Here is a 12,231-nt window from a genome sequence, read left to right as displayed (position 1 = left end):
TGGGCTGCTCTGTCCACAGTTCCCCCAAATGGCAGGAGAGGGCCTGAGTTTCTCCAGGGTTCTGCTCTCCCTCAACCTCTCACAGTCCAGGATCTGGGGAGGACAGCAGTGACAATGACACAGTGTCCCCAGGAGCACCCAGCCACCCCCAAGGGCACCACAGCCTCGCACAATCGACCGCTGAACTCACTTTGCCACCACCGTGTTTATGTGGGTCCGCACCAGCCCCAAGTATTGATCAATCTGTGCCTGCAAAGAGCAAGAGGGGACCAAGTCAAAGAGGCAACAACCAGGCACAGCCACCCAGCCACCCCAAATGCAGACAGACCTACCTGGTACTTGTCATATACAACGGGGAGAGTAAACATAGACACCACAGCTGAGGAGAAAAAGAGCACAGTGTTACTTTCCTGCAGATCAGATTCCTCCAGAGGAGAGACCTACTTCAGTGGCAAACACGTTATGGTGCCACTTGGTCAGCTGATCCACCAGGGAGCTTTGTATTAAAAATGCACTTTGCTCAAGCCTCCCAAATATGGAATTCCCCATTGCTCTGGGACTGGGAGCTGCAAAGTAGCTCTAGCAGGAGGGACAGCATGATAGAACAGTGAATATTTGGGATGGGAAATAATTGTTGATGGTTTAACTGAGGAGAAGGCATGTCAGGGATAGGCTGTTTTGTCTAAGCTGAAATCCAAAGGGAGTTGAAGTTAAAAATAGATTTTTAAAAGAAAGGTTGATTTTTACCCATTATCAGAAGAGTCAGGCCATTGAAGAGGGCTCCCACGTAAGTCAGCAGCCACATTAGTACTGCAAACTAAATTAAAGATGGATCATTACATCACCTACAGTGCCAGCATAAGAAGAAAGTAGTTTGCTTAACTAGCTAAGATAGCAGCACATTAGCCTTTATAATGTGGGAAAAAGCACATTAGGAATGAGATAGTTTTTCTAGATGTATAAACCCCATTCTCTGTTCTGCTCCTTGCCCTCTTAGCTCAGCTCTCACATCTATTTAGGGCTTAAATTGCATCTCTATAGGACTCTGCACTGAGAATGGCATAGGCAGATTTCTGCATCCAATTTTTACGATGGCAGAGGTCATCCCAGAGGTTAAACAGAGTCTTGAAGTGATAATCTCAGGGACTGATAGCATTTGAGGCTGGGAGAGGGGTACATTTTCCTAAAATTCTTTACTAATTTAGGAGTCTAACCTATGCCTGCTCTCTTAATGGTCTTCCCTTTGCTCTAAAGGACACCTGCTTGAGTGTAAGGCTAAAAATCAATAGTTATTTCAGCAGGGAGTGAAAGAAGATCTTCCATTGCAGGAAATACCACCAGAGGAAATCCAGATTAACAGAGGGGAACATTATTTTATAGCAAAGCAATAGAAAGCATAATGCTGGGATGCTTCTAGAACTGAGCTGGAGCTAAGCTGGTTCTGCAGATTTATACATTTTGTATTACCCATCAATACATTCAGATGCCAAACCTCTAAAGTACTGGAAACAGTTTTTAAATCAAAAAGCAGAGCAGCTTTCATATTTGAAGCTACACAAAACTAGGTTTCATGACAGCCCTGTCAACATGGGAAGCAGCTCTTTGAAATGTAGATTGATCCTCTAGAGAGGGGTTAAAATTACTTAAAGCAATCCTACTTTTAAAGAATCCACGAGGTCCTGAACGAGAAAGAGTCTCCTCAGCTCTTTGACTGTGCTGTTGACGTATAGCTGGAGACAATCTGTGTATTTCTGGATCTGGTCCTGTGAAAGATTCATCTCCATCTCCAAGTAGGCTCTGCCAGAAACACAGGTCCCATTACAAAGCTGGGAAGTTTCCCCTGCTGTTCATGCTCGTTCCCATCCAACCCATCATTCCTTCCTTCCCAGACCTCATTTCTTTGTGCTGGAGCAGCCTGCTCCCCTCCCTGCAGGCACAGGGCCACCAGCACACCCTCTTCACCCTGCATGACCCATCTCGCTGGGTGATGCTGAGCTGGGGCTGTTCTCCTCCAGCCTCACCCTCTTCCCACACAGAGCCTGGTCTTGATGGATTTATCTCTTTTTTTTCACCCAGAGGGGGATACAAATCTGACCTGGGAGTTTTCCCCAGAAATTTCTGTGCTGTTCTCTGAGCTATGCCCTCCCATCATGAGTTGCTGCTCAGAACTGACCCAAGTGAAGCAGAAGGAGAAACACCCCAACAAGATTCTTTTTCAGTGTGTGTGTTTGCAAACCACACCAGTTCCATGACCTGGTTTATCAACTGGTTGGCGCAGCAGAGGAGAAAGTTCTGTGGAGCAAACCCCCCTGACCCTGTGGAGAGTGGGGGGTACATTGGCAGTGGCACCATCACTTTGATATTGGATTTCTGGAGAAAAGGCATAGAGAGATTCCTTCTATGCCAAATAGATTGTGCTCAGAAACAATGCTCTTTTTGCTTGCAGGTATGCTGTATTATCACTAGCTCTAAAGAAACTTCTTTTCTCTGTTTGCTTAAAATTTCCTCTATCTTTTTGAGAAGAAAAACCCCGTGTCTAAGAAGATAACAATTTGTGTAGTGTGTTGTTTTCCTTTCTCTCTCCAGGATATAAGCCGATAGAACTTTACAACTCTTGAGACGCTGTGAAAATGTCATTATTTCCCTCTTTACGAGCAAGAAGAGAATTTCATCCAGCACAAAAAATGATGGGCATCACCATGAAGCCACTCACTTGAAGGGGTGGCCCTCGTCCGTCTTCTGCACGGCCTGTAGGACCGATTTGTAGATTCTGAAGCTGATGGTGGCTGAGAGGCCGGCCAGGGCCAGGTAGGCCACGACGCTGACAACGCTGAACTGGGTCAGGGAGAAGAGCAGCAACAGGAGGCTGCCAAACACGATCCCTGTCTGCTTGATGTCACGCCAGTACAACAGGTCGATAGCTGGGGGGAGAAGACCAAATTGTTAAAGAGCTGGAAAGGCAGCGGTGGTGGGCACGGTGGGCGCTGCGCGAGGCCTGCCAGCAGCCATGTCTCTGCTCACAGCAGCATCAACAGCAGCTCCCCAGCAGGAGCAGGGAAGGGACTGGAGTGACACGCTGAGGAAATTGCAACCGATGACCTACTTGAAATCCTTGTTTTCCTTGTGCCTGTGCCTGGGTTAGATAAGATGGATGAATATCTCCAACCGCAGCACAGTGGGTGGGTCCCTTGCAGCAGCAAGGCAAGTGCAAGCTGGGGTTGCTTGTTGTGTTGTTGCTAGGGCTGTTTGGAAGATTTCAACCTACCTCTCTTGTACTGAGTCTGAAAATTCCAATTTTTCATTTGGTTTTTTTTTTTCTCCCCACAAGTTCAAATGCTGAATGCTTGATCAAAGCGTTTTCCAGTTTTGGTTGTTGATAAATGAATGAGAAAGTTTGGGGCTAGCCACAATAAACCACTTTCCCATTCAAAGTTTTGACAGTCTAATTTTGTTATTTCATAAGATTTGAGAGAGGAAAAGACTCCTGGTTTTACCACTGCTTAATAGTTCCATGACTAGGAAACCATTTTTCAGATAAGGCCTTCGAATACAGAATAAATTTCTCTTGCTACTCAACCCAACTGTCTCAGAAATACTAAAAAAAATAAAAAATAAAAAAAAAAGCCTTTTACTTGTTATATAACTTTCCCTGTCCATGGGAGGTGCTGGTTAGAACAAAAAAAAGTGTATAAACCCATTTTCAACTAGTGCATTTTTACATTTGTAAAGCAAGTAACTTTTACAGTGTTTTCCCACCCACTTTGCATATTTTACTTCAACCTCTCCAGAAAAAATTTTCACATTGGAGACAGCCACTAAAATAACACAATGTTATAAAAGGATTGTGGAATATCCAGTCCACAAAGGTGAATTTAATCTGTTTACACCCACAACCTGTTTCTGAGAGGACTCTTCATCCAGCCAGAGAATATGCTCATAACAACCTAAACAAAACAGCTTTAATTTCACACACTGCACAAGTCCTCAAGAACAGTTTGAACACACCACCAGCCAAACAGATTTGAGAGATGCCACTTGTCAAATCATTCTGAACAAAGAGTAAATTCAGGAAAACTGCAATCTGTCAAGGAAAAAAAAAAAAGTGACTGATACTAAAAGAAACAAAATTAATCCAGCATCTTAGTCCTTATCATCTAATCTCTAAAAATTGTGAGTCATCACTGCATGTTTGCCTTGAGTCAATGAGTTCTATTACTCATTACTATTACACATATTAGCCTTGCTTTACAGTGATGGGCTTGAATGCAAAAATTGCTGTTATATTGCTGAGCTCTCCTCTCTTCATGCATCATTCACATCCAATTATATTCTCCATCAATATACACTATATAAAAACCTTTTACTGTTTTTGAGTGTTCAGCACTGGACCTGTGATCATGAACACACATGACTGGATCCTATGGGCTGCATGGAAACCACAGGACAAGGGATTTTGTGCCTGTTTAGGGATCCTGGGTGCTGACTCCATGAAACAAGGATTTTACAGATACATGCCCATGCCTGATTCCTGCAGAAACCCCTGGGCAAGGGGTATGGAACGCTCCAAAATGCAGTTCCAGCATGGTCAGAGCACTGGATGAGGAGGTTTAGCAGCAGGCACAGCTGTATTGCAGGACACAGCTGGAGCTCCACAGATTGCTCACGGTGCTGAGGTGCTGGAGCACGCAGCTCCATCCTTGCAAACCATCCTTTTAAAATGGCATCCAGAACACAAGTGTGCAGCTTTGGCCATTTTTCATTTATTCAGTAAAGGTACTTCAAAATCTTGCAGCACAACAACTGGGTGCTGTCACCAGGGAACATTTGGTGTCATTTGGACATATATTTTCTATGAGGGTGGTGAGGTGCTGGCACAGGGTGCCCAGAGAAGCTGTGGCTGCCCCACCTGAAAGTGTTCTAGACCAGGTTGGATGGGGCTTGGAACAAGTGGAAAATATCCCTGCCCATGGCAGGAGGGATGGGATGAGATGATTTTTAAGATTCCCTCCAACCCAACCCATTCTAAGATTCTGTGATTATTCACAACCTGATACTTTTTGTGATCAAAAATTACTCTGTCAGAGGACAGTACTGGAAATTTATGCAAATCTGACTTTGAGATATTTAAATTTTCTATCACACAAAACCTCAACATTAAATTAAATAAGCACAGGTAAGCTGGTGTATGTGGCACATCATCTGCTGATGGCAGAAAAAGGACATGTGCCAGGGGAAAACACTCCCTGGGACACAGGCAGTAGAGAGGCAAACAAATGAGAACTGAACCAAAAAATACAAACCAAACTCCAACAGAGCTCCCTGAGTCAATCCAAATTAATTTTAAGATCCAAAATGACCAACTAAGCCTTTTTCTTCCTATGATCTTCAAACTGCAGACTAGCAGTGGGCTGCATTCTCATGCAGAGAGATGCCAAACTGCATTTCCTCATTCCCCTTAAAAGGGAAGATGCTGAGTTACTCAGGACAGACTTGACCAGGTATGTGTATATCCTGAAAGTCATCTGTTCCTGCCATGGAATGACTGGGATATTTACTCAGCTGTTTCAGGTAAGGAAAGGATCAGAGAGAGATGGACAGAGGCCAAGTGACACAGTTCTGGGAACAAGTGCATGCACCAGGGAGGAGATGAAAAAGCATCTGGTTTCTTTCTCCAGCCAAAGGAGACCTGGGAGAGAAGGATCCTGTTTTTTTTAGGCCTGAGGCAAATATTCCAGTGTGCATGAAAAAAAAAGTGCCAACTGCTAGTTGGAAAATCTCAGCATAGAAAAGAGAGATATGAGTTCAATGATTTTTAAATGGCTCTCCCAGTGCCCAGGTCCAGCCTGGGAGCACATTCCCCTCACCCATGGCCTGCCAGGTCTGTCAGGATTCTCAAGGGCAGGAAGAACATCTGCCTTCTCCTCATCTCCCTTGAAGGGACAGACAGCTGCAGCACTGCTGCCCTGTCCAGCTGTTTGGGTGGGATTGGATGCTCCTGTAGCCATTCCTCCTCCTCTCCCTTAAGGAGAAGGGGCTGAGCCAAACCTCTTTGAAAAAGATGATACAGGAGGGAGGTGAACCTCACAGCTCCTTGGGCAGGGAAGGGGAAGAAGGAGAATCCAGAACTGGAAGAAGGAGAATCCAGAACTAGAAATCAGTGGAGACTTGGGAAGACTTTGGCTGACAGGCCTCAGGGATTTGAGCTCTATCAGTTCCCCTGGAATTTAGATGCTGCTAAAAACACCTGAGCTATGCCTGTCAGAGCCATTTTTCTCTTTCAGTTGCAGCTTCAGTCACTTCAAAGGCTTTTTACATTATTGGAATGGAGAGAATAGAATAGAATAGAATAGAATAGAATAGAATAGAATAGAATAGAATAGAATAGAATAGAATAGAATAGAACAGAATATAGAAAACAACAGACTATTTCAGCTGGGAGGCACTTACAACCATCACCTACTCTAACAGCCTGACCAATTCGGGGCTGATGAAAATCTAAAGCATGTTTTTGAGGGCATTTTCCAAATAATTCTGAAACACAGGTTTGGGGCATTGACCCTTTCTCTAGAAGCCAGTTGCAGTTTGGCCACCCTCTGGGCAAAGAAATGCTTCCTTGCTGAGAGAGTAGTCAAACACATTTTTCTTCTACATTTCCTTACCTAAACAAATATCTCTTAAAATCAGGGAGAGGTGCTCTGGGTGCAGAATGCCCCAGCTGGGATCCTTTGCCTGGCTTCCTCAGAGTGCCATTTTCTCCTGTAACCATTTACACCAGAGCCAAAGCACCTGTCACCTCAGTGTCTGGTGCTGTAAATAGAGACCAAGGGGACAACAAACGAGAAATTTTCTCATTGGCCATCAGGTGAAACCAGACTTTTGCATCAACCCTCCTCACACCCCTTCTTTTTTTTTTTCTAAACTGGAATGAAAATTAAAGATGAGTTTGTCCACCACATTTATATGTCTGCTTTGAGTTTTCTCTCAGCCTTTATTCATGTAAAACTGATTAAGATACCAAACAACTCTGACCCCATGGGTTTAATGTCTTCCAACAGGTCACTAAGCATTACCAGTGCCTTTGCTGAAGGGCAGCTCCCTGTTCCTGCCTGTACCCCTGGCTTGGCATACTGAAGAGACAACCAGGCAGGCTCAGAGGAGCCTCCCCAGCACATGGAGACGCAGTGGGGATGAGGATGACAGGGCCAGGAGCCGAGCTGGAAGCGCAGCTTTCACACCCCCCCTCCTCTGCAGAGCCACTCTCCAGCACACGCCAGCCCCACGCTTGGCCAGGCTGAGACAGCTTCCAGCCCTGCTCTAAGGTGGGTATAGCATTCCCCAGATAAACTAAAGCACAGAGGATACCTCACAGCATGAATTAACCACACAATAATTGAATGCTTGGTCAATCAGAAGGGAAAGAATCAAAGGTCCTAGCATGGTGCAGTGTCCTGCAAGTTTACTGGGAAGGGGTGTGTGTGCGCAGGGCGCTGCCCAGACCCCGCCACAATGGCACAATTCTGAGCAATGCACACTGAATATTCATGAGGCAGGAGGCTGGTGCCACGTGAGGCTGTTGATGTGTGATGTGCATGCAATTGGACAGGGGCTCAGTCTGTTTGGCTAAGCAAGATCCACTTCCAAGAGCCAAAACGCCAACTTCGAACCACCCGGTTTGCAGCGAGGATTTGCAAAAGGGGTTTGGGCACTGAAATCAGCCTTGGCTTCACTTGAGGGTCTGGCTCCTTCTGTTTTGAAAATCACTACTGTAAAATGCTGCCCATGCCCATTAACATGCAGAAGCTGTTCTGCTGTAGCTTTCCATGGTCTCCCTTTAGCCTCCTGGAAGGAGGGAAGCAACATCACTCATTTTGCACTCTTAACAGCATAACTCATCAGAGGTCTGAATCATTTGTGGAGGTATAAAAGGACTCTGGGTTTTGCCAGAACTGCCTTAGACTCAAAACTGTTTGCATTTATTAAGGAAGACTTTCCAGCCATCTTTAAGACAGCAGTGCTGCAGGTCACTGCCACTGCCTTTGAAGAATTTTTCTGGAGAAGCGTGTCTGATGAGCTGTTTATCTGCAAGTATCGCCTGCTTGTGCTTTTTAACTCACAGCAGAACTTGCAAAATGTTACTCAAGTAATCTTCCAGTTGCAAGATATTTTCCAAGGGTGCCAAAACAGTGCTTTAAGGAGATACTTGATGGCAGAACCTCATCTGGCTAAACTAGTGGGATGCTGCACTCGGGGCCAAGTCACAGTCTAGCAAAGGTGAACTCTATGGTACAAGAAACCACCTGTTAATATGAACAGCTGGTAAATACCCATGTTTGTGGGCCAAGCTAAAACAAACCTCACAAATAGAAGAAACAGCAGCAGCAGGCAGAGCTTGTGGCAGCAAGTAATGGCTCAGCAGTGCCAAAAAGCTCCCACAGCTCTTTCCATGGCTTGCAGCAGAAAATGTTTCTGCTTCTCAGTACTTGGTATCAAAAAAGCCAGAAGACAGATGTGGGGGCTGGAAAGGGCAGTGCCAAGACAGAATGATTAAAAATGCTCCTGAATCCATTCTTGTTAGGATCTGGAAACACAAGGGCTGGGCTGTGGGGGTTTTTGTGGTCCCCAGAAGCCTCGTGGTGCAGGGAAGCTGCAGGCCCAGCAGAGATCCCAGAGGATCCAAACCAACTTGTAGCTAAAATGTCCTCCTGCATGGTTACTTTCCCAAAAATACTTTTGTAGGAAAAATGGGGATTTTCCCATTCCCATCTGAAAGAAAGCATTTTAGTATGAAAATTAATGATCAACCAAGCAGAGACTGGACAATTCAAATCTTCCACAGCTTCTCCTCTGAAAATCTCTGTTCTCTCCTTCTGACTTTGCAAGTTTTTCTCCTACTTCAACAAATGTGTGAAAAATGATCACACAGAAAGCAGCATTTCCATGGAAGTTAGTACAAAATGTGTGAGAAAAGCCTTGGTACACAGCCTTCAAATGAAGCCCATGGGCCTTGATGATTCTTTAAAAGGTTGTATTCTCTCTAGTACACTACTAACACCTTTGGAAGAGATCAAGCTGTCCTTCCCACCATGGAGATACCACCAGACCTGCTTAGGAGGTAAAATCAATGGGCTTTACTGCTTCACTCCCTATCTAATAATAGTTTTTAAGAGAAGTGAGAAAAACCTCTCTGTGCACAGCATTTACTTCTGTACACAGTGTAATATTACAACTTCATAAATATAAATTACTTCAAAAGGCATTTATCAGACCTTCTGGGAGTGAAAAAAAACAAGAAACACAATTTAAGAAGGACAATTTTGTTTATAGCGCTGTCACAAAAGTATTTGACAACAAATGAGACAATGCTGTAGGTTCTGAGTAAAAATAAATACTGCTGGCACTCAAAGCAAGCCTGGCTTGCAGGTTTAACCACAGGCTGCAGGACCAGCCTTTCCCTCTCCCCTCCAATGAAGGATCCAATGTGGACACTGCTCCCCTCCCCACAACAGATTTGATTCTAACGTAATACAGATGGATACACGGCTTAATGAGCAGTCTGGTGCCTTCAGGAGACTGCTGTGATGAACAGCAGAGCCAAGAGAGAGTATCTCTGCTGTTTCATGAGGCATATCTCCTGATCCTTCATCTCCAGCCTTGTGGAATCTCTCCATACCTCTACCTCTTGTACACACTGACCATTAACTTCCTAAGTTCAGCTTTGTAACTTTATCATCCACCTGTTTCAAGGTTTAACTTGAAAGTTCAGACCTTCTTAGTCCCCAGAGTTTGATGAGAGAAGACCTGGAACAAAAATATGATCAGGGAAAAGGAAAACCTTGATACAGGACGCCCTCCATGTTATATCCTATAACATCTGCAAGATCAAGATGTCAGCAAAAAAATATTGATGGATTATGTGAGGCACCAGAGGAAGCTTGGGGAGACAGGAGAGGACTGGCAGTAAAAGAGGATTGTCAATAAAAAATCAACCCTACAACCACACCACACATGAGTCTATTGTAGCATTTACTGCCATTAATTATTAATTATTATGTGATTGGTGCTGCTATTAACAATCACACTGTTGTTACTTTCATGCTCACATGAGAGATGCTCTAAGACCAGGACTGAGAACAGCAGCAGGAGAAACACACAATTCCAGCTCATCAAACTGTATCACTGCCTGCCTTGGGCAGTTTCTGTGGAGGATGTTATGGCTCTCACCTTAATTGGGCAGAAACCAAGGAGACCAAGCAGAGCCCCTGAATGCAGGCTCTGAGTGCACAAAATGCTATGGAAATGGTAAGATTTTCCTGAGCTCCTAGACCAAAGGAATAGACCTGGACTGTCTCTTAGACTCTATCCAAACATTTGAAAATCTGCAGAGTTTCAAAATGAGTGGTTCAGACCTATGTTATTTATAATTAAATATGATGTGGAGAAAATACACCTTCTGATATCATAAAAGCCTCACCAGAACTCACTTCCCAGAGAGCTAATGAAAATAAAAAAACCCTCCAACATTGCCTTCAGCTGTTGCCCCCCATCACCCCCTTGATGGAGTTCAAATTAATCCTCAGGGAATACTCAATATACTCTTATTTTGGGGGAATTTTTCCCTTGTTCTGGCAATGGAAGAATATTGTCCATCAGTTCTTAAAAGATAAGGCTCTGAGCAACCTGATCTGGTGGAGGATGTCCCTGGCCATGGAAGGGAGGTGGAACTGGGTGGTCTTTAGGGTCCCTTCCATCCCAAACCATTCTGTGATTCTGTGCTGGCACAGCAGATGTGCAGAGCACATTTTCTCACTGATTTTTTTTGCCATCAACAGGAACATGCTGGAAGAATTGATACTAATTCTGCATCAGTGAAAAAAATAATCTGAAAGTGGTAAATAATCTTGACAAATTTCCTTCAAACTTCACAGGAAATCTTCTGTGAAATTAGGAAATAAGCTCCCCATAAACTGGTATAGTTTTATGAAACTGTGAGCTAAATTGGTTACAGCAGGTGTTGGTACCAGGGTTTTATCCCTACCAAGATCCAACATATGAACCAAACAGTGGGGCAGATCTTTATCAAGTGGGTCCCATCTGAGAGATCAGCCCACAGTATTTCCAGTAAAGCACTGAAGGAACCAACTGGCTGAAGTTTCATTCTCATTATAAAGCTGTAATTAGGCAGACTTCACAACTGTCAATAAGATTACAGATTAACAGCACGCAACCATATTACTGCCATCGAAATTCTTTATCAGTCTTAAAGTGAGGAACATCACCATGGACAGTTGCTGCAGCTTCCCATCACCCTTTGGAAACCAATGGATATATCAGTCAAGCAAGGCAGCTGGATCTCTGAAAACAGCTGCCAAGAAAATGATAATCAATAACTGCAGTCCCAGCAGAGTTATGTCAACTAGATGAATTTGATAAAGTCGGCAGTTCTTTTCAATGTTAAGTTTTAATTATAATGTGGGTAATATTTAGGATCATTTCTATGAACATTTCACCAGCCTGTATCTCTAGATCTTTACATTTTTTTTAATAAGTCTTGCAGCAGGTGGAAGCTGCAGAAGCAAGCCTGACACTTATGACCATCCAAGAGCTGGCATGTAGAAGGAAGAGTGGAAAAGGGAATATTCATGAGGATGAGTGTACTGACACCAAACTACTCCTCCAGGCATGGGTGCTAACTTGGGCACTGAGCTCCTGATCCCTTCTGTCTGGTGCCTCAGCAGGTCTCAGGACCTCAGCAACAGGACCTGAGGGAATGGCTGGAGCTGTGTCAGGGGAAGTTTAGGTTGGATAGAAGGAAAAAGGTTCCTCACCCAAAAGGTGGTTGGGCACTGAGCAGGGTCCCCAGGGCACTGGATCCAGCACCAAACCTGACAGAACCCAAGGGATGTTTGGACAACACTCTCAGGTGCAGGGTGGGATTGTTGGGGTGTCCTGTGCAGGACCAGAACTTGGACTTACACAAAACTTGTGAGTCCCTCCCAGCTCAGGATATTCCATGGTTTTATGTCCTTCCTAATCCAGAGAACCTCTCTAGGAGGGTGTGAAGCTGTGTTGTGTTGAGCTGAGTCCTTGGGGAAGGCACAGGGATCTGCTCCTTCACCTGAGGCTGGAGGCTGCCCTGGCCCAGCAGCTCCCTGCGGGAAGCTGTGCACTCTGTCACACCCCTGTGTCACACCCCTGTGTCACACCCCTGTGTCACACCCCTGTGTCACCCCC

At 44.7% G+C, this 12,231-nt stretch overlaps 1 protein-coding gene across 2 annotated transcripts in view; it reads right to left on the bottom strand.

The window, feature by feature from the left end:
- Nucleotides 1-12,231, bottom strand: part of RTN1 (reticulon 1) — a 115,685-nt gene that overhangs the window by 1,366 nt on the left and 102,088 nt on the right. For both annotated transcript variants that reach the window (XM_015631595.2, XM_015631596.2), the window contains 5 exons: nucleotides 2,714-2,921; nucleotides 1,659-1,797; nucleotides 748-817; nucleotides 333-379; nucleotides 191-249 (listed from right to left, as the gene is read on the bottom strand). In XM_015631595.2, coding sequence (XP_015487081.1) covers nucleotides 191-249; nucleotides 333-379; nucleotides 748-817; nucleotides 1,659-1,797; nucleotides 2,714-2,921 — 523 coding nt within the window. The remainder of the gene's footprint in view (nucleotides 1-190; nucleotides 250-332; nucleotides 380-747; nucleotides 818-1,658; nucleotides 1,798-2,713; nucleotides 2,922-12,231) is intronic.

This window comes from Parus major, chromosome 5 (assembly GCF_001522545.3).
Source record: "Parus major isolate Abel chromosome 5, Parus_major1.1, whole genome shotgun sequence".
Lineage (NCBI taxonomy): Eukaryota > Metazoa > Chordata > Aves > Passeriformes > Paridae > Parus > Parus major.
This window is presented reverse-complemented; position numbering and strand designations above follow the sequence as displayed.